The sequence below is a fragment of the Seriola aureovittata genome, chromosome 15 (assembly GCF_021018895.1).
Source record: "Seriola aureovittata isolate HTS-2021-v1 ecotype China chromosome 15, ASM2101889v1, whole genome shotgun sequence".
Classification (NCBI taxonomy): Eukaryota; Metazoa; Chordata; class Actinopteri; order Carangiformes; family Carangidae; genus Seriola; species Seriola aureovittata.
Window position 1 is genome coordinate 13,812,696 of NC_079378.1, and position 22,944 is coordinate 13,835,639.

General features: G+C 40.4%; 1 protein-coding gene and 1 long non-coding RNA gene across 2 annotated transcripts; one reads left to right on the plus strand and one right to left on the minus strand.

Moving 5' to 3' along the window:
- Window positions 1–230: 230 nt before the first annotated feature.
- Window positions 231–10,684, minus strand: paxbp1 (PAX3 and PAX7 binding protein 1). Its single transcript, XM_056397698.1, has 18 exons — window positions 10,255–10,684; window positions 9,866–9,988; window positions 8,830–9,042; window positions 8,331–8,552; window positions 8,148–8,248; window positions 7,533–7,756; window positions 6,968–7,157; window positions 5,702–5,825; window positions 4,945–5,047; window positions 4,520–4,635; window positions 4,217–4,416; window positions 3,978–4,125; window positions 3,735–3,856; window positions 3,545–3,621; window positions 3,364–3,430; window positions 2,907–3,053; window positions 1,118–1,272; window positions 231–930 (listed from the first exon to the last, which is right to left on the minus strand). The coding sequence occupies exons 1-18, from the start codon at window positions 10,562–10,564 to the stop codon at window positions 810–812; spliced, it is 2,763 nt and encodes a 920-aa protein (XP_056253673.1). The 5' UTR covers window positions 10,565–10,684; the 3' UTR covers window positions 231–809.
- A 2,835-nt stretch (window positions 10,685–13,519) lies between these two features.
- On the plus strand, window positions 13,520–21,580 carry LOC130182077 (uncharacterized). The gene is made up of 2 exons (XR_008829669.1): window positions 13,520–13,668; window positions 18,908–21,580. It is a non-coding gene; the product is annotated as an uncharacterized LOC130182077 (long non-coding RNA).
- The last annotated feature ends 1,364 nt before the right edge of the window (window positions 21,581–22,944 follow it).

Genomic DNA, 22,944 nt, shown 5'->3' on the forward strand with positions numbered 1-22,944 from the left:
CAAAAAACCCAGAGTTCGTCTGTAGCTGCTTCAGTGAAGCTTTCTTTGTGATCACAAGCCGTAAAATTAGTGACAATGATTCTATTTCATCCTACGGAGCGACTCAAAACGTAATGACCCTTAAATTGAAGCACATTGGAAATAATAGTAGTGGGTTGTTCCTTTTAGATGACACAATCTCATTAGCTGCAGTTCTCACCTGAAATGTGAATGAAAACTTAACATCAATCTTTCAAATGAATATTTTATTCACAGGCAAACAATACTAAAACAAAATTCTTACAAATGTGACTCTGGTGTGGTCATGAGGGCAGTCTGTACTGTAGGGATGAAGTGGGGATCAAAGATATGAACATCAAGTCAACTGTCACTCTTAGTGTGCATTTTCTACCTTTTGGCCACCTACCAGGATTTTTTTTTCTTTTTTTGGCACATACGTTAAAGAGTATGTGAGTTAAGCGGTTTTTACAGATAGTCGGGTTGAGTATAGTGTCAATGGAGAACAGTAATCCATGTCAACAAATGTTTACTCCTAATAAATTATGCATTTAAAATATTGCCAGCTCAAAGCATAACTGAGTAGTTGTTTTGAGCTGACAATACAAGGCCTCATTTCAGCATGAGTCATGTGTTGCTAGGTGTATGGGCACACCTTTCTATACATTATTCACAATATTTACAACAAGGGTTTTTTTGTTTTACCTTCTGTTTTCAAGGTCAAGGTAAAAAGTGTTGAGTTTTATTTCAAATCCATTTACACGTGCTGAATACAACAGAAGTTAAATGAAAGGCTGCTGCTGTCATGTCTCCTATGACTTGGCTTCCAAAAGTGGTTTGATATCTTTAATGCCATGCTCCGCTGCCAAAGTGATGATGTGGTCCAGGCCATTCATGTGACCCAACATCTTCACAAGCTCTTTCACCTGATCCCTGTTGGCAGATATGGGTTACATTAGGAAGCAATGTGGAGACATACCCAAAGCATCACAACACATTTGTCATCCTACTCAATGATCCTTCAGTGGTATTCTAGCATAGGGAGGTGTAAATTAATTCAACATCCCCAATCTGACAAACTCTCTAAACTGTAGATACAGAACCGAGTAGAGCCTCTTACTTTGCACTGCGGCGTTCCACATCCGAGCCGCCAACACTGCTGCGGTGCAATGAGTTTGCCAGGTGGGTGAGGTAGCGACAGAATGGCTCCAACTGAGGCAACGTCTGCTGTCCCTTCAGCCCAGAGAACCACTGCACTGGCAAACACTCCACCACCTGAAAAAGGGTACAAGGAGAGATCAACGCTGACGCTGTTGTCACCCTGGTCAGTGAGTCACGAACGGCCAAAGCTGACCAGCTCAGCAGGAGTGTTTGTCAAGTTAAGGCTGCCAGCTATGAAAAAAAAAAAAAAGAAAAAGGGGGGGGGGGGGGGGGGGGGCACGCCATGGAGAGGAGCAGGTCACACTGACCTGGGCTGAGAGGATGTTGTCATAAAATATAAGCACCTCTCATCAAGCTGTCAAATCCAGGAGAGGAGCCAGTTTCCATTACCCAGTTGACCACGAAAAAAATCATCTCTATTTTTAGACATGGCAGGGACATCATGTACTATTAAATACAGTAAGGTGCCTCTGGAATCATTTTAAAACCTACAAAAAAAAAGGCGTGTAATTGCAGAGTGGGTCTCGGAAAAGTGAAGCTTATTTTAAAAATCAGAATTTTCTTCTTATCTCAGATTAAACCCGTGAACCTTTTTGGGAACAGAGTCCACATACAATCGCACCATTCGCTGCACTAGTGATGGTGTGTATCCTGAAATACCAGAGAGCATCATCTCTGGAGTTGAAATAGTTCTCATGGAAGCCAAAGAAATGAAACCGTTGACTTAATCAGGTATCAAATACCTGTGTCAATGATATGGGGTGCTTAATTTAAAATAAAATTGATTTAAAAACAGCACTTATGCAACCTGCTTCACCATTACAAATTGTAATTAAACAAGAATCTCCCTCAGTAGCCATCCTCCAGGCCAGAGCCCTGGTAAAGGGAATTAAGTACAGAAACTGAGTAATTGCTAAAAAAGGAATTCATAGTGTCTTGCTCTAGTGCATCATGCAGCAGACCGTGGAGTCAAATCATCTGACAAAAGAGAACCCTGTGGCCAATCTCCTCTGTACCTGAGTTATCACTGAACTGAAATGTACAATATTCTTATTGTCGTAAACATGTAAATGGGAGGTGGAGACATGGCGGTGGGTGTGTCATGGCTCCTTCTGTTCTTTTCACATGGCTTGTCATGTGAGGAAAGAAAGCGGTGTGTCAACTTTTATGATGTAACAGGATGTACATTTGCCATAGTATTTTGTTAAACACACAGGAAAATACACAGAGTGAAAAGTTGGTTCTGTTGGAGTTTTCTTCCTGTTAAAAGGATGTTTTTTTCCTTCCCACTGTCACTAAGTGCTGCTCATTGTGGGGACTGCTGGGTTTCTCTCTCTAACATTGTAAGGGCTTGACCTTACCCTGTAAAGGGCCATGAGATAATGTACATTATGATTTGGTGCTATACAAAAAAAAGAATTAATTGAAAGTCAACCCATCCTTTTCTATATAGACTGAAATATGACAAACTGACTTAATTCATATCCAAAGATGTGGACTTGAAGGAAGGAAATTTGGATGTGTCGACTTCTTTTAGTAAAATAAACATCTCCTTTGCCCACAAGCAAATTACTGATTTTTCACACATTAATTTAAAAATAAGTTATTAATTGACAGACAAACTGATTCATATCTTTCATTCAAAACAAATTAATCTGAAAAAGCCTCTGGCTACACAAGCACCTCTGTGTGTGTGTGTGTTTACACCTAAAACATGAAATGGCAACATAATAGCGTGCATCTCCTACCTTCTGGCACTTCTGAACATTGTCCTCCGCTGTATCTGTGGTCTGAAGCGCAGAGAGGATGTATCTGTTCAGAGTGCTGTCCAAAGCCAGGTCCTTCAGACAGGAACTGGACAAGATGCCGTCCCACTGCAGGATGTCGCCCAGCAGCTACGCAAAGAGGGAGAACAAGAGCAACACAACAACGCACTGCGTCAATATCAGAGTAGTTTTATTAGCTGCCATAGATGTAAATGTTACAATCAGTGGTTACAACACAGACTATATCAAGTACACGACTTAATGTAGGTATGGTAAATCCATCCCAACAGTTTTTTGTTGCGTTTATCTCTCTTAAAACCTGACAGATACCCTTCCATCAAACAGATGCACCTCAATATGCAAACCTATGAATTTTTCTTGGTCTCCCCTTTTAATCATTCCAATTAGATTCAGAAGAGAACTGTGAGTGTGCACATACCTTCACACAGGACCAAAACTGCCTCTGGTAGAATAAGTAGGGACCGCTATTCTTGTTCTCCAACACACTGAATAGAAACAAAAACACACTTTTAAATCAGTTATCAAGCGTCATCATACAGATTGAATATAAATAAATTAAAAACTGCACTACCTCCGATGTTAACAATTGCGTAACTTACTTTTTGGGGTAGAGTGGAAGGAAGACATCTTCATCCAGGGTCCGCCTGGTTCTTAAGACAATAGTTTTCAAAAGCTCCTGATCGAGAAAACAAGGAAATCGAGATGACAATAATTCTACCACAAGAGCCAAAACTGCTCTTCTACAGATGAAGTATTTTATGTGTATTGAGGTAAGAGACTGGACAGTACCTGTGTGTATCGGTTGTCCCCTTGCAGCACAGTGGGGTAACCTTTCATTAGTCTGTGAACGAAGCCCACCAGCCTGGCTGTTTGACTGCTCGACAGCGGGTCCCACACTTGCTCTGTCAACACTGACACACACACACCAACCAATTCATAAACACACATGACTTATTTTGCACTGGCCTGCATTGTTTTCACTAAGGTAATCTTTCTGAGTGTGCTAGGCGCTGCTGTGCAGGTTTTTTCTACCTGTCAGTTTGGACAGGATGACCTTCTCCACAATAGCAGGCAGCAAAATGATATCCCCATCTCCACTCTGCAACATGCTGTGCTCCTCAAAGCCGTAAAACAACAGCGACTCGAACCAGAGCATGTATTCGAAGTTTGCACACTGTGCCTGCACAGGGAAGACAAAACAGATTTCAGCATTTCCCATTTCAAAAAAGGAAAATGTTACACTGAAGGCACACATACTGTATATGTCATACCTCGAGAGGGTTCCATGTGATCAGCTGTAGGCGGACTAAAGGGTTAAAGAGTTTGGGTAGACAGAGGCCAATGTAAGCATCTCTGTAACAGTCGGCATAGTCCCGTCTCCACACTTCAAAATGGGATTTGATGCAGTCAAGAGAATGAAAGTCTTCCACCACGTCTTCAAATACTTTCTTACATTCCCTGACGATACGATCTGGATGGGATGAAAGACAGGAGCTTCAGAATGTTTCATGCGTTATGTCTACATATTTCCCAGTTCTCCTCAGTATGGTCAAAACTGTAATTTAATGACGAACCTCTCTCCATGTTGAAGCTGGTGATGTCAGTAGACGTTTCCTCATCGTCAGATGATAAGCCTTCTTTATGCTCGGCCCTCTTTCCATTCTGCTCTCGAGCTTGTCGCCGCCGAGTTCTGCAAACCAGCAATCACAGAGGCAGACAAATAAAACCAAGAGCAAATAATTATTTTATTCTTTTCTAAACTCTATTCATGATTAACCACTTCACAAACTGAGCCACATTCAGGGCTGTACAGCAGAGAAATAAAAACCCAGAGGGCTAAGCTCAGATGTGAGTTTTTGGCATTTCGTGGTCTGACACAAGTACAAACACAGTCAGCTGAGAGCATAGAGCGGATACCTTTAGCCTGGAAACAAGTCACAAAAGAATTCATCTGACAAATTCTGGAAACATGTCTTTTAAATACAAATGAGCTTCATACCGTCGTGCTTCTCTTTCTGCTATCCTCCTCTGACGACTGTGCTCTTGGTATGCGGCACGGTCTCGACCAAATGAGTCTAAATTAGGAGCCATGACAGCTTTATCTGCAAGAGACAGGAGCCATTTTAGAACCAGTAATGAAAAGTAGAGACAACCCATAACCTATTTCTTATTCTGGGCACTAAACATCTCTGAACTCTCAACATAAAGAGATTTCAGGTTTTGAATAATCCAAATGTTTAACAATAAATTGGATGAGATAGGTAAGTGGTAAAAGGACTGTTTTCAGCTTACGTTCAAATATTTACCGAAACCTCCTTATCTACTGTATTAGGCATCACCAGTAATAAGACATCATATTTGTTACAAATGATTTTAGTATCAGTCTGTGTCTAGTCACCTACCTGTCTGCAACTTCCTACATGTTACAGTGAAAGTGACAGATGACAAGTCACTCATGTTTTTGTCATCTTTACTTAGTCACTCATTGCTTGTGCTGAGTTACACCCAGCTGACTGTGAGACTCAGCCATTAAAGAGCAGCCAAAACAGCTCCTCTAATAAAACATCTCCCATGTACATACATGCTCACGCACTCAAAAATCACACCTCAATTAGCCGTAATCACACTAATGAGGGAAACAAAACAGAGGTAGTGGGGAAACAAGAATGTGAACAACACACACGCACACTCACTCACATACAGAGAACTAACGAGGCCGTTCAAATAAATCATAAAAACCTTCAAGATGGACTGACTTGAAAGGCTTGCAAACTCCGACGATTCATCTTTAATATCATCCTGTCTTCTCTGGACAAGTCGTGAGGCCCGTTGCCTTAGTAACTGGTGCATGGCAGCCTCCAGCTCCAGGACAGCAGGCACCTGAAAGATATGATGCCTTCTGTGAACTCTGACCCAAACAAAAGTGGGGCTCCGACTCACAGGGATGTCTTGCAGGAGCATGATGGACAATAAAATACTGGAACCAAAAATGTCACTAGTGTCAGGTGAAAAGCTGGTAACTCTAAAATGTCTATTTCCATAAAGTAAAGCTTGAACACTCATTAGCAGCCAAACCAAGTTAAATGGCTAGTTAAATGCCTTGTGAAGGCAACAGACTAAAATCACAAAAATGCAGTTAAAAGGTTTTTACCCAACACTGACAATTTACAGTTCCAGTCATGATGTTTACGCTGTAATAATGGTCTCCATACTAAGGCATACTGATAATGGTTGGTTAGTGTCCCGTTTCCACCACAATGTTCTGTGCACTCAGTCACCTAACAGGGTTAAAACGGACATTAGTGTGGTTGAGGAAAGACATGTTGGCAGCTGGCAGGCCAGTTCCCTCTTCATTCATTCCATGTAGCTGCTGCTCTGCTGCTGCAGGATCAAGACCACGTTATTCTGTTTAGACATGCGTTTACTATGTAGCTATAGGAGCATGAAAACATAGTTTGTGTCAGAGGCATAATTTCATTATGTATTAACAAACTGAACTCATCCTCTTTTACAGACCTAACAGTTGTGTACATACTTAGCTACACCACTATATTGGGTTCTCTTAAAGCACCAAGTCATTGCACAATAACTTTGTTTACTTATTGTTGGAGGGTGTATAAATGAGTTGTGTTCAAGAAACTAACAGTGTTAAACAACCGGATTCATTATGAACTAAGAGTATTTTCCATTTACAAAAGCATCTTACTGAGATAGTAGATCAAAGTTATATTTCTGACTAAAATTAGAGCAGTTGAGAAGCAACTACTCTAATTTACACAGAGAGTGCTCCAAGTAACTAATTGGCAGTCACATCAGCTTGTCAGCACTGAGTGATAAAAAATTGTTCCTAAAAAAATAAGTACAAAACAACATAAAGAAGCTTTTTATGATTCTCAATTAATGCTTCAAAATACAGATGTTCATTAGATTCTATCTTTTCAGAATCCACAATAAGCGGTCAGAGCTCACACAGACACAAAACAGAAAACAGCTAATCAGACAGCAGATAAATTCTCCCTTACCTTTTCACTGAAACACTCAAGCAAGTCTCCAACATACCCTCGCATCTCTTGCAAGAATTTATATTGATCTGCATTGTCATTGGATGAGCCCTCCAGCTGCTGTATGGTGCTCTCAGAGGCAGCTAGGTCGTCTTCAATCTGTTTGTAGCGCTTGGCGTTTGCGTTGTGGCCTGCATGCATTTGGCTGAGTCTACAGACACATGACACAGGGGAAAGACAGTAAGAAAGGATGACTTAGATGGGGCTGAGGAAAAACAAAGCTACTCTATTTTTAATGACTGACATTTAGTGTGCAGAAAATAATTGTTTGAGAGTGCACCCATCAAATTAACACATCATGGAAACTGATTAACGGGAGACAAGCTAAAATAATGCGCTCGAGCTGAACAGGAGTTGTAATTAGGGGGACTAATGCAACCCCCCCTCCAGACCCTTTCATTTCCTCTCTGGCACTTAGATTCTGTGGACAGCTTTGCTGGGTCTTCAGGACCACAGCACACAGAGATGGCAGCAGCTGAGCTGAAGACTGACATTAGATGTTGCTGCAGTCTTCCACTGAACCTACCTATCCTGCAGGCGTTTCTTTACCAGATCAATGGATACCGGGGTTAGATCACTAATAGGGGCCCCGTAGTGAACAGAGCCATTGTCTGCTCGGCCAGTTGGCTTGCCAGTCGGCGGGGCAACAGTACTGTAGGTGAAAGGCATGCTGTAGGAAGAGCCATAGGGCTGGGTCTCATAGCTGTTCTGGTAGTACACGGTGTTGTCCTCTGGCTGGTTGCTCTGGACCTGGTCATTAGAAACAACAAACACATAATGCTTTTACTACGACAACTCAAGAACACAAGATATACAGTTTACATCCAAACAACAGAAAAGAGCAGCAGAAAATAATCTTCACTTTTGAGAAGCTGGAACAAGCAAATGTTTGGCATTTTTGCTTGACAAACAAGGATTTTCAGTCAATCGACCAATTGTTTGATTGACAAATGGTATCAGAACCACAACTTATAATAATGATAATCTGTCAGATTTAAATGCCAGATTTTTATAAAGTAATATACCAATAGCCACAAAATGAAACAATAAGAAAATTTGAGGAAAAGAAAAATCATCCATTGTCAAAAGAGCTTACTTACTTAATATTTTACAGTTGTTAAGGAGATTTTGAGCAGTTTACCTGGGGTATGCTGATTCCTTTCCTAATCTGCTCCTGCTCCCAACGGCTCACCTCCTCATCCTGACCTGTATCCAGGGCCTCATCATCACTACCCTCGATACCTGCAAGTGTGAAGCGTGTCTTAGAGACAAGTGATAACAGTACTGATCAATGGATAGTCAGAGCACCATAGTCGTACGGTACCTATCTCCTCAGCTATCTTTTGTCTCTGGCTTTTGTTCCTGACTCCACTGAAGCGGATCCTCTTCTCTTCCTCGTCTTCATCATCGCTGGCATCTTGGTCTTCCCGTACGAGACGTTTCTTGGGAGTTTCTGTCTCCACCAGTGGAGCTTCACCCCCCAGTTCTCTAGCCATTTGCCGCCGCTTTCTGGCAGCATGGATGAATGCCGCATCTGGGATTTCCCCTAAAATAAAAGAGAAACAGGTCTTGAACTAAGTATGTGTGTAGTTTTGTGTACAAATACCAACACGTCTTTCAGGTAATTCTAAAATCAGTGGGAGAATACAGTCTAAAAAGTATTATGAGAACCAAACTCACAGATTTTTCCTGCTAAATAAATAGAATAATAATATAATAATAAATAGAGGAGTATATAAGTTATCAATAACATCAGGAGCTGGACCTTTCATTACAAAAGTGAGTGTTAGACCAGCAGTTAAATTTGAGAGTGTGTACGATACCTGGTTTTAGGCTGCCGAGGGAGGAGAGGGTGTTGAAATTTGCTCCAGCGTTGTTGCTCTTGGACACCTGACTTTGTGCCTGGCCACCTTGGCCCCTCGCCTCTTCCTCCTGCTCATCCGCACTGTCCACCTCCATTTCTTCCTCCCCCTGTTCACTACCTGCTCTGCTAGTGACTTCCTCTTTGATTGCAACAGGAAGCTGAAGTGGTGCATCTGGGAAAACAGGATAGAGACACAGATGAGTATATCCCAGGCTTTCAGTGTGGGATTTCGGGTATTGCGCATAATTTCACTGATGCTCGCAAACATAGCACTTACAATGCGGGAGATACCCACACACATTTACAGATATGTGTAATAACGTTCAGTTAATGTTTGCACAGACCGACTTCCGCCCTGGACAACACACTGCAGCATCTCTCCCTAACATGTACAGATAGATTTCAATGACATTATCTTGAGGGCACAGAAACACTGGCTAAAACATAAATCTACATCATCTGAAGTGGGATGCGATTTGTCAACATTAACAAATTTAATCAACAGGCTCCTCAGACAGGCAACGGTAACATCACTAAGGTGACGCAGCAGTCCAATGACAAGTTTCAGGCTAACTGGCTGGGAATATATCTGTGGCTTGAGCTACAGGAGCCTTGAAAAGAAAGTGTGAGGCAGATTCAGCAAAGACTGTGATGTCATGTCAATGTGGATTCATTACACAAAACAGGATTAATACTAAATTCATACATTCACTGTGTAATACAAACCTCACCCTCATCAATCTTCATTTTTGTTAACAAAATGCTTTCCATTAACGTATGTCTCCATCTCCAAAAACATATGACATTTGACTCTCAAGGTTTTGAGTACTTAGGGCATTGATTGGGCATATTGTCACAGATTGAACATATTTTAACAACTTATGAGACAAATGTTGCAGTTTCAAAGTCATCTAGGCAAGTTAAAGTATTATTGGTTGGTAATGTGACAGCAGATACAACACGTGATGCATCATGAACACTGTGCTGATTCCCACCTGATTTGATTTCCTGCTTGACACATCCAGATTTCTCCAAATCCTCCTTGTATTCTTTCTTCAGCTGTTTCACAATCTTTTTGCTGTGGTTTGATTTCTTCACTCTGAACACCTCGGATCCCTCTGTTTACAAACATGTCATGACGTGAAAGTGAGTGGATAGTCAAGTTAACCATGCACATCATTAACTAAGTGAAGTTGGTATTCATATGAATGATTATCGGTTAGGTAAAGTGCTTATCTATAATGCTTTATGCAATTGTTAACAGGGGTTCAGTATCCTCAGCGGAAATAAACGGTAACGCTAATACTTAAACCCGACATCACAACACGTTTTCTCCAGCTAAGATTAGTTAGCTAGCTGGCTTAGCATCGGTTTACCATGTTACCTTCGTCATCGTTGAAACTCAGCAAACTGGCTTTCGTGGGTCCAGGTACCGCAGCTGTCTCTTTGATTTTCTTTTCTCTCTTGACAGCTCTTACACTGTTAGGGTTAGACTGAAAGCCGTTGCTGTGATAGTTCTCCGTGCTGCTAGGTGCACCGGCAAGGCTGTTATTGGATGTCTCCATAAACGGGATTTCCTCCACGACAGGCCCGAACGATGTCGGCGCCAACGGGGGCAGCTGACTCTCCTCCTGCTCGTCCTCGTCGGACTCATTCCTCCGTCGAAAGTTAGCTCGTTTCGCCTTTTTAAACATTATGTTTCTCCGTTAAATGCATCAGTCTATGGTCAATCGCAGGACACCTTAAAACTGTAGTTGGAGCCAAAATAAATTATCCTCACACCGCAGGTCAGCCATTTTCTGTCTGATATTGTGTTTCTTCTTCGTCTTGAATGTGAATGTGAAGCTGAGTAAAGTACATGCGTCACAGGCACATTACCGCCCTCAACTGGTCAAAACTAGAACAACTGCGCATATTGGCCGTGCACACAACAATTAGTTACTTTACATGTAAGAATAAATAATCAAACAAATTAATAATAGGAAAACACAAGCTTAAAGCGTAATAAAGTTATGTATTATATCTACATGAATGACATTATTAGTTTGAATAAGAGGCCAAGTTGGAAAATCAGCTGGTTTGTTAGATATTCCTGTTCATAAGGCGATTTCCAAAGCCTGTAATACAAATATTATGTTTTCTGTATGCTTATGTTTATTATTAGTTTTATTTATTAATTTATAAATTTACATATAAATGAACCGCATTACTTTCTTAAGGCAAAAGAAAGTAGCTACTTCATGCTCATGAGAGCATTAGCTGGTGCAAATAACCTTCTCAATAACAACTTAAATATATCTTTATGGTGTCAACTAGTGCTTCATTTGTGATTACAGAAAGGACATGATTCAACTTATTTCTGTTTTGTTTGCCTGATTATTCTCACTTCATCCAAATTGCATTTAACCTATCTGCTGTGTCCTGAGTCTGCCACGACTTTATTTCTATGAACCTTCATAACTCTACCTTTGTACACATGGTCAAGGGAAGTATTAATGATACTGACTGTTATAACATGTAGGGCTGACTTTGACAACCATGGTCAAATCAACCCAAAACAACAGTTTTCAGTGAAGCAGTTGCACTCTAACACATTCAACCACATGACTCATTTGTGTTTGTTCATGAAGGCTGCCATGACAGGCAACACATGTCCTCTAGTTTAATATCAGATTGCCAGGACAGACATATCCAGGGCTGTGCCAACTTTGCACTGAAAGTGAAAATGAATGACAACCCGATCAACTGAATGACTCTTGACAAAACATCTATAAAACACTCTTAAGTATTTTCCTATGGTGTTAAGTAAAACTAGACCTTTTTGTTTTTTTGGTTGGCCCCGTTTGTAGTTTGTAGAATAATGGCGTGACTGTGTTAACCACTGAGATCAAAGGTTGCAGTCATAATTTTTAGCATCAGTACAGTCAAAGTAGGAAAAGCAGGTGTAAATAATCAAATTCCAGGGTCCCTGTATCGTTCGCACTGTCTTACTGGGAATACAACAGGGCCATAATTAATGTTAATTATGTAACACCTGTGCTTTTCCTATTATGAGTCAAAATTAAAATGTCTTCTGTGCAAAAGGCCTATTGTGCAAAACTCAAAGGGATCAAAGTCATGTATGTATGTATGTATGGGAGTTAGTGGCTGACTGTTCAGTATTTATTTACATAAAAGATTATGTAACAGTACACACAGGTAAAAAGATAAACAAATAAAAATACAGATACATCAGGTACCTTCCCACACCTCTTTTCTCACAAAGTCCCTTCTTTCAAAAATGATCACTTTCATTCACCACTCATTATCTCTGGGCTATTTCTTCCACTTAGCTACTTACCTGATGACAGCTTTTTGAAAAATAGTCTGCAGAAGATGAAAGATCCGAATGCATACCTCTGAAATTGCACCTGATTGCTACAGTATGTATGTTTGCATGCTAAACACATGATGGGAAATGGAGGAGTTAAGAAGAGCATCTGTCTCGCCTAATAGGAACAGATAATATGTATTCTGGACTTCCACCACACTCAGTTCCTTTAATAAATGCCAGACATGTGAGCTGCAGTTAGTGAGGGTCATTACAGAGCCATTACTTGACACAGTGTAGTCGACGCTGTGGTAGTGATAATAACTGCTGAAATTAAAGTGTCACCACAGATGAAGCTGGAGTGATATGTTGTGATTAATTAACGTCAAGATGACCCTTTGCCATTAAAGCGATAATTGGAGATAAATATCTTCCCATTAATGGCAGAGTTTCAATTTTAAAGTCCCAGCACCATTTTTTCCCCATAACAATACATATTCATAATTGAGGAGAAGAGTTAGCAGAGCAAAAACTTCTTCTTATTCTACTGTGATACAGTGAGAAATATCCTGGAATCTATCAACTGCAAATGATGAACCTATCGTGGTAATGATGATTGACTGCAAGTATCATAAATTTCATAAATGTAATTTTTTTGTTTAATCTTGATGTTTTTTTACCTCAGAAATCTGTGTATGTTTTTGTGAATGTGCAGCGCATTTGAAAATGTAGCTGCATATTAATTCATATGAATGTCATATAGTATAAAGAGAGCCTGTCTTTTTATTTACCGTACATACAAAAACCAATTACTGTGTTTATAACATAATTATCTCCACCATGGAGGTTATGATTTCACCCCATTCTGTGTGTTTGTTTGTCATCTTTGATTACACAAAAAGTCTTAAAATCGATTTGTACTGAACTTGGAAGAGGGATGGAGCATGTGCCATGAAAGAATCCATTAAATTTTGGGGCAGATCCGGATCATTTTCCATGAATTTGAATTTTGTTTCTCTTAAGTCTGGTCTATGTTATTTGACATTGGCTTTGGTGGAAGTCTGCACTCTCTGAGTGCCCCTTCTAGTTGAACATGAGGTCAATGTGTTGCTTACTTAGTCTTGATAATTGAGATAAAATTCTTCTCCAGACATGTTTAAAACTATGTAAGAATACTCTGCTATGATTAATATTTTGTTCAACATGGTTTTCCCACCTAACAAAAGACAAAAAAATGAAAAATTGGGGCATCTACGCTTACTTCTTCATTGAGAAATTCTAGATCACGCCTTATGCCCCGCCCACCACTGCTGCTCACGCTAGGTTGACAGGTGAAAGAGCAGTGAGTATCAAGATAGTTAGAGGAGGAAACATCAGAGCGGTTCAGCCACATGTTTCAGCCTCAGTCAGACACAGACTGAGGAGTTTGGTGAAGAGTGAGGAGTTTGTTGTGCACCAGAATTGGCAGCTAGAGGACATATCAGAGCGGTAAGACTAGTCATTTGTTCATGTTGTTTGTTAGCTTGTAACTGGAAGTGGCTAACTCAGTAGCTTTGCAAACCCATGCTTTCTGTACTGACAAGGTTTCAGTGACCAGTGAAAGAACAGTACAAATCAATCAGACCTAGACTCAGATAAGTAGTGTGTTGTGCACTAAAATTGGTGACTGGCAGACATATAAGAATGGTTAGCGTGGTTAGCATCTTTTATTTGTTTATTGTTGTTTGTTAGCTTGAAACTGGCAGTGGCTGACACAGTGTTAGTGGTTGTATTAACGCAAACTCTCGCTCTCTGTACTGACAAGGTTTCCAGTTTATTTTGCCCTGATCCCCCTGTTCCTGCAAATTGGCAGGATTGGTTCCTTAGTTATATGGTATATGAACCCCAGGCTGCCTGTCATTGGTTGACTGCAGTTCCAAGGTGGAAATAAGCAGTCATGGCGTTGACTGCTTATCTCGGTCATGATACATCTTGTTTTATATTTAAAAAAACATTATATGGACATGTTAACAAGGTTAAAAACTTGATTTTCATCGGAATTGAAGGGTTGCACTTCAGTACAATGTGCAGTAACACATTTGGATGTTTATACTGCAAACCCATCAGCCTATCAGTGGCAGAGATATGTGTTGTTCCAGGTCCCTCTTTGTACTCTAACTTTTAGATATAAGCGGCCACAATGTCCTAACTGACATTCAGAATCCATTAGTAGTTGTGCTCTGTTGACTTGATAGTGTTTAAAGTGCTGGATGGTCAGCAATGGCGAGGGGACATCAGTGTGTTCTTGTCTTGGCACCACAGGGGATTTCTCAAGACTTAAAATGAGACTCAAACATGGATCGATTGTTCTTTAGTGCCAAGAAGCTTGCAATTCATCTTAAAACCACTTGATGGCACTGTAGCCCCTTTTAAGTGGAAAGCTGTGTCTTATTTGTGGCCAAGGTGCGCTCATAGTTCAGTCATGTATAAATGCTAATGAAATACAATGACATTTCCTGATCCAGTGAATGTATCTGAAACAAGCCAGCATGAATATAGATGACATCAATACTGCTACTCAAAGGTTCATAAGGCTCATCAAATCACTCCTCTCATCACTAAGAGGAAGCTGTTGCTGTGCGATCATTTCAGGCGATTATTTGTAAAAGAAAAGCAATCTAATTTGTGTGAGGGATATCATTATTTGTTTAGTTGTTGTTTATGTGCAGGGGACCATGGTAAAAAGGAGCAGAGTGTGTCATTATAGTGCAACAGGAGGGATGCCACTTTAAATTGCTCCTGCAGGATACAGTAACTGTAAAAGCAAAAGTTATAGAAGCCAAGGTTTCATTTGCACTGATGGAACAAACATCAGGGTTGAATAACCCAGCTTATTAAATACACAGTGTGCGCGTCAAGAGGTAATGAAGATGGAATGAGAATAAAAAAAGAGGCGCAGTAATGGAAGGACAAGAGGATGTACACCCTCCACCTCTTACTAACGACTTCCATTAATGCAAGACTATGTGTATTCATTTACACAAGATTAAGATGTCAAAATTCGTCTGTTTTTAAAGCAAACATTTTATCCTTTAAAGCACATCTTTATATGAATCATGGAATAATGTGCTTTTCCTTTCATGAATGCAATCATGTTTTATAATAGAGGGAGTCAGTTTTATCTAAAGATGGATGTCTAATTTTAGAGCTCTTCATAGGTCCCACTGCTCTCAGGTAATAGCGTCCTTTGAAGACAGAAGATTAATGTTGTGATACAGCACACATGTACAAAGCTGCAAAACATTACTACTGTGGATAACTAATTATACTTATCTGTAACAAGGGATCAGGATTCACTGAGGTGATTTCTGTTTAGACTCTGCATATGCTTTGTGCTCGCAGAGAACATTATTTCTCCTCCAGCAGAGGAATAAGGAATAACAAGGAATAACAAGCACATGTTCCAGGGTATAGTGGCCATTCTTATCATCAGTTGCTAAAATGAAATCAAGTAGCTAAGTGCCTCTGTTACCAGGGACACCAGTTATTTTAACACAAATTGACCCAAAATCTAAGACAGACAAACAAACAAGAGGCACATGCATGGACTTTATGATTCCACAGTTATATATAGAGAGACAGAAAAAAAAAAGTGTTTTGATCAGTGATTAGCACCAACCATCTTCTGCTACTGGTTAATGTGTATTGTGTGTCAAGATGATTCATTTCAGTGAGAATGTCTATCTGCATGTTTCTCTTCCGTCTTCTCTGGCTCCCCTTGTCACGTATCAGAGCTTGTGGCGACAATCTGTTGATTATGGTGCAGGTGTGTGTTTGTTTCAGGCGTTATCCTGGCATGTGAATACTGCAGTGACCTCCATCTACCTCCTTCATGCATTAGAAATAAATTTGACATTACCCTTTTCACGCCTCCTCTCAACTCCCTTCCACCACTCGCTTCAGCTGCCTCCCCTCCCATTTCCAGTTTATACTCTTCCCATCTTCTAAGCAAAGCAGTTGTTTTTTTTTGTGCCGAGGTTTTAGGAGTGCAGATCGAAACGTTTTTTCTTGAAAAGTATGAGTATAAGTATGAGGAAGAAAGTTGTCTCAAACTACTGTGTCAGCAACATCACCTTTCCTCTCCTCCAAACCTCGTCCTCTTCTCTCATCTATCACTCAAGGTAACATCAAAGCCTAATCACTGGGAGACTTCGCTATAGTTACACATCCTGTCCAGGCAAAGGAACTCTATCAGGACTTTAGCTCACATGTATGTTTACACACACACACACACACACACACACACACACAGACCTCCTCCAGCTTTGCATACATGTATCTCAAAGGCTGTCCCTCACTCCCTCGCTGAACCCCCCCACCCCCTCCCTCAGTGTGTTCGTGAGTAAGCATCGGAGTCGAAAACTAACACACCCTGACGTGTAACCCCTGACAGGTGAGAAACAGAAACGTCATTTCAGAGACTCTGCAGTGAGAACTTGCCCACAGCACCTGTGACTAAAGCAGATGGAGGCTAAAGCCGAGGAAAGGGGACGATGGAGATGATGTGCCTGATTAAAGAGAACACAGAGAAGAAAATGATGATGTTTAAAACCACTTTGAAGCCTCAAACTGGTAAATAATTGATGTGCTCAAGAAGACTCAAGGAATGGCTGCAGCTCCTACACCTGCGGCTCAATGCTTAAATATTCATTTCCTGCCATAGTCCCAAACACTTGAGTGCGCGTATAGCTTATAAGAGTGAGCGCACGTGTGTTAAAGATGCACATTGAATTACAGAAATGTGTGTACCAAGAGATGTTCCTCACAAACTGCTGTTTTCAAGTGCAAGCAGGAAGAGAAGAGTTGGGAAGATAAGAGAATTCAGGAGTTATTTTCTCCTTAACTCAAACATCCTCAAACCTCCCTCGTCAGCGGACAACGTAGCCGAGAAGAAGCAAAAGCCCTCCCTGCTTTTCATCCGCTCCTTTACTATTCTTTCATCCCCACGCTGCTCATAATGGTCCTGAGATTAGTGCTGGATGTGTTAACTAAACTTCTCATTTGGCAGAGAGGGAGGGGGAGTTTGAGAGAATTACTGCAGGAAAAAAAATGAAAAGAGAGAATTTTCAATGCGGATGTTTAGAAGATGAAAGGGGAGCTAATTCCGAGAGGAATTTCAACAGCGTTTTAGTTTTAACTAAACTAATAAGTATGTCATAGTACACAATTGCAAACATTCAGAAAACAGACGCATTTTGATTAGCGCGTGTTCCCACTCGACCCTGGCCAAACAAGTGCTTTAAAGTTTTGATACTTACAGACAATATATTCAAAATCAATTCAGTTCGCTGTTCAGTGATTGGCAATCTACAGCACGTGAGATAGCACAAATCATCCTGACACAGTCCATGCAGTTCAGAGTCACTAGTTTAGCTCACACAGTGTTCGCAAGTACACACACTTTTTCACTATACTTCTCCATCCTTCATCAGCCTGCTGATTAATCATTGTATCTGACTGCTCATTAGACCATCTCTTTTAAAACTGCTTGACCTTGTATTGACTTTTTTTCCTTCTCTCCACTCTTCATTTTATATTTCTTTCCATTTCTTTCTCCGATTTGCCTCTCCTCTCCGTATCTTCATTTCCTAGGCAGCGTATGTTCCAGACAGTCCTTCAGGGGCTTTTCTCTTCGGTCAACCAGAGTACAGATATTTCAGCACCTTGATTTCAGAGTAATTACACAAGGATAAATGATGACTCTCCCCGAATGCATTTCTCCCCTGTTTCTGTCAACCCATCAGGAACAGGACCTGGGGCACAGCAATCACTCACTACTACTCAGCAGGAGGGAGTTTGAATCTCCCAAAAGTTTACACGTAAAGACAAAAAGACTTTTTTCCCTTGATTTCAGAGTAATTACATAAGAATAACTCTCCCTGAGTGCGTTCCCCCTTCTTTGTGTCAGGCTGACAGGAACGGGACCTGGGGCACAGCAATCACTTGCTGCTGCTCTGCAGGAGAGACTTACAATCTTTCAAAAGTTTACATGTTATAGTTTTTTTTCTTGGAGTTTAACTTTTTGAATCTTTATTTACACAGGGGCTTTGGTTGAGCATGCATGCTATTTTTCAGCACCATACTGTGTCACATTCATACAGCTATATAGATTCCCACCAGGGAGTTGCCCAGGGCAACTGCATTCTGCTGTTTGCCACTGGGCAGCTCTGCTGGAACAACTGGGGATTGCTCATAGGAACTTCAGTAATGGCTATAGAGGGACAGCTCATTTACACCTGACCCAGATTTTCTCACCTGCTCCTCAGTTTCAGTTCATTTCTAAGGTTCTCTATAAAATGAGGTTAAACTTTCTTAAACATGTATTGTCTGTGTGTGTACAACCAGTGAATATTAACTGAAGGGGTTTTATGCCGGTCCTACTTGAGATTGCCTTTTTGTGATTCCTGTCACCTTTACAGAGTGCCTTTGTTCTTGAAGGCCAAGGGCTATGTGAAGTATACCAGTGAAGAGCATCAAAATCCAACTTGATCTTATGTTTGATACCCAGCAGGTTAACAATAACAACTTGAGATTCTGGGCAGGTATAGGACATCTCAGAGTGATGTATTTGGTACATGCAAGGAAAAAAAGAGTGTCCTGTGAGAACTTGCAATGAATGAAAACAACAACAACAACAAAAAAACCAAAAACAAATAACAGGCTTTGACTTTCTAACATCTCCTTTAAGGGACACATCCAAGCTCAACGGGGTAGAGGCCCACTGCTGCCCCAGCAGAAGGCCTCACACCAGGGCCTTGATTTAATCATGGCCCAGCAAGGGGAGAGGCCAAGCAGGCAACAAAGCTGCCCTCCAGCCTTCCATCCTCCTGCCATCAATGCTCCCTGTAGGTTGACCCAGGAGAGGCCATCCCTCACCCTCCACCCTCCACCCGGGCTGTTTGAAGATGAGAGGAACTGTGTGTGCGGGGAGGGACAGCCAAGAGGAGGAGAGGCAGATGAAACCCTGGTTGTTCTCTTTGAACTGCTAATCACGGTGTTTAAAGCTGACCTCGCTTCCTGTCTCTCTTTCTGTGTTTGGCTCATTAAAATACGCACCCCGATAAAAGGTCCAGATGGGAATTCACCATGAACTACAATTCCTACCTCAGTTTCAGTCAAATCCGTACACCTCAAAGATAAAATAATAAACAAACAGGTTAGAACTGCACATGAGTCCAACAGAAGATATTTAATAATCCACCACATTACTTTACCATTTCATCAATATAAATAAGGATGGAATGCAGCTGCTCCCTGGTTGACAATGAAATCAGGGGTTTTAAAATGGCCATGTAGACACCTGGCAATAAAATCTGTCTTGCATGATGTCAAGTGGCTCTAAATGCAAACCCTATTGTGGGTGCACTGGGGCTAGTCTACCTTATCAATAGTCAAGGTGGTCAGGGACATTTGTGACCACACATGTAGTGTGAGCAAAAATGCCTCATTGACTTCACTGACAGAAAGCCAACTGAACTTAATAATAAATAATCAAAAATGCCAAATCTCTGTATCATATAACCACTGAAATCTTTTTCTATAATGGTACAAAAACAAATGTGTATGTTTTTTTCTTCTTAGCAATTTGTTGAGTGAAATTTATGTAAAATCTGTATGATGTCTCACACATTGGGCTATATCTAAATATTTGTCCACACTAGTATTTTTTTGGCTGGACCGCATCAGTGGGGCCGGCCCAACAATCTGGAATGTCACTGACTGAGTGACTGACAGACTGATGATATTTCCACTACTAGTCAGCGGAGTGACGAGCCGCAGTCTACCGAGCTGCTCTGGTTTCCTGGCTGCATGGGAACTGCAGGGAAGTGGAGGAGCACTTCCAATACACTGAACCTCATCTCCATTACAGCAAATAAACTACTTTCTTTGCATGTATGATTATTACTAAAGGAGCCAGAGGAATAACCTAACATAAGGCACACCGAGCAAAGAGAGCAGGAGAAAGGGAAGTAGAGGGAGAATTCATGAATGACGAGGCTTCGTACTAACAGGTATGACCAACTCTACATATCAAACAGGAAGTTAGACATAAAGATGTGCCTCGAATAAAAGTCTCTTCTTGGAAGTAAATAAAGGCTAAAATATTGTGGATTCCAAACGACAAGTAAAATTGCGATCACAGAGACAGTTAGTGACAACACGTCTTGCGTCACTTCCAATAGGTTTCCTCATCCATACTAAAATTGCGAGGCTGTATTCCGCCAGACTGGAGAGTGTTTTTGAAAGTCAAAACAGGGTGAAAAAAAAGTGTTTTCAGATTTAGCTGGCTTAGTGTGGACGTGGTCTGAGTTGCATTCTAATGTGAGGCGTGAACTGCAGAGCATGTTTATTAGATCTTGATCCAGTTTGGATACATTTCCACAGACGGCATTAGGTCTGAAAAAAATGGATAAGGAAGGGTGGAGCATGGAAGGTGGACATGATGAGACGGAGGAGAGTAGGGTAGCAGGGGAACAATCAATCATCACTCCTGTTGGTTTATATTGACTCTGCAGTCCCACTGGGCTACCACGGTCAATGTGCTTTCAGGCATTTTGTGTGGGTCGATGAAGGAGCGTGCCTGGCTTAACACACACCTTTTATAGGGATACGTGCATGTGTATTTGTGTAATATATTTGATGTTTTTATACAGTAAGTATTGACAGTTTTTTATGAATGTATATCATGTGGAAAGTGTGGCTATTAGTGTCAAGTATAAGTGAATATATATGTTTTAGAAATTACAACACATACATTTAAAGTATCAACATAACCACGCCACAGTGAAGCCACAAGGCATCAGACTTTGCCACTTGCTGAGGTAGTTGACCTTGCTACCAAGCTGTACTGTGCCCAGTGGCAGCCTCCCAAGAACCAACAGTATCAGTTGGCTTTGGCCCATCGACTGTGCTTGGCATTCATTGTATCATATAAATGAGTGATGAAAAAAACCATCTACAACACACCGTACAAATATCTCTGTAACCTGTTAGCCTACACTGATTTTAATCAACAATAGCTCAGTCAGTTTGAACAACAACAATTGCAAATATTCAAATGAGTGTCTCCAACAGTTAATTAGATGTCAGCAGATTTAATAGAAAGGACCTTTATATTTGGTGGTGACAAATACTTTGCTTAAATGAATCAACAACAATGGACATTGTTTTTTTGTTGGTATTCACAGTTGTTATATTTTGGTAAGTAATGGGTGGGTAATACGAACATAATATTTTATCAAGGTATGTAAATTATTATTGTGATATGGATATATTATGTGATATGATCATTTATTCTGGAAATTAAATCGAGAAACCATTTGTAATTAAAATAAACAATGTCAGTGTTTGTTGTTGGGCAGTCCAATGAATGAAATATCGTCAATATCAATATAATTTAATTTAAATTCATGCATACAACAAACTTCTATTGTATCATGGTATATATAAATGGTATATAGAAATTAATGTCATTTTTTAGTTGCCAACATTAGATTTTTTTTTTTTATTGGCTGGAACAAAACAGCGGTTCTCTGCTTTGATTTTCAATATACTGCATTATGTTGTTTTGAGTGTTTTAGCACAAAATGTAAAATTTCTATCAGACATCCGAGCTGCAGCGAAGTAAAGTCTTACAAGGAGCTTGAGTGCTTCTCCAATAGAGTTGGGAGCAGGGTAAACAGGGTAAACAGGAAGAAAGAGAGAGAAATGAATAGATACTCTAAATAGAAACCACAGAAGGAAGAAAGCTTGAGTTTAGGAGAGTAATGTAGAAAGAGGGAGGAGTCTTAAGACAGTTTGATTAAATGAAGAGAGAGTGGGGCTGAAGCTGAGTGTCTGTTGACCATCTTTCTGCTTGGGAGAACATTTTCTTGTGTCTGCTGATTAGAGACAAAAACCTCTGCAGCTTATTCTTAGCTATTTTTGTTCTCATCCTTCCATATCCTTATGTAAGTGATAAGATAACCGTCGATACACAGGTTTAATTAATAACTCATTGTGTCGCAGTGGTGTGTAATAGTAGGATATGTCTACAGTGGCTTATTTTCATGCATGTGTGTGTGTGTGTGTGTGTGTGTGTGTGTGTGTGTGCGCGCGCATGAACATGCATGTGGAAATTCGCAGTATTTGTTAGAAATAGATTGTAAGACTACAATTTTTTTTTTAACCCAACTGGTCATCAATCATCTAAATGATGTGATGCCATGAGCATATACTGACAGGCTCTGACTGATGGATGTTTGACAAGTGATGATTACCTGAGCTGAGGGGTGTTTCTGGTCCCGAGGGTAAACCTCTCTGGGGCTTTTACCTCGTTGGTTCAGATTGCAAGATGACCGCAGTTGGACTGAGAGGAAAATAAATTTACACTAAATAAATCAAAATCAGCTGTCAAAAAGAAATCAACTACTTCTATGACCCTGGATGAGATTTATTTGGAAACAACAACACTTGTGGCATTTTGATCACATCATTAAAAGTGAACTCTTATTAAGCAGTTCATGGTTAATGTTTAAATGTAGAGTAGAAGTCAGTAAACCACTCTGAACCACTGCAGAAACACATCATTTTAAAGGTGCCCATTCTGAAAAACCAAATGCATTATAAAAGGATATTAGAAGCAACAGCAATGCATAAATGTTACTTATTATTCACCTCAGGTTCTGTGCACAATAGATTTTCTTAACATTTTAATTCACTAGTTTAAATAACTAAAATGACATA

Coding starts and splice junctions, on each gene's coding strand:
- paxbp1 (XM_056397698.1), bottom strand. CDS start 10,564: ATGTTTAAAAAGGCGAAACGAGCTAACTTTCGACGGAGGAATGAGTCC. Junction 7,757..8,147: donor AAGGAATCAGCATACCCCAG/GTAAACTGCTCA, acceptor TCTAATGACCAG/GTCCAGAGCAACCAGCCAGA. Junction 3,622..3,734: donor GGGACAACCGATACACACAG/GTACTGTCCAGT, acceptor TTTCTCGATCAG/GAGCTTTTGAAAACTATTGT.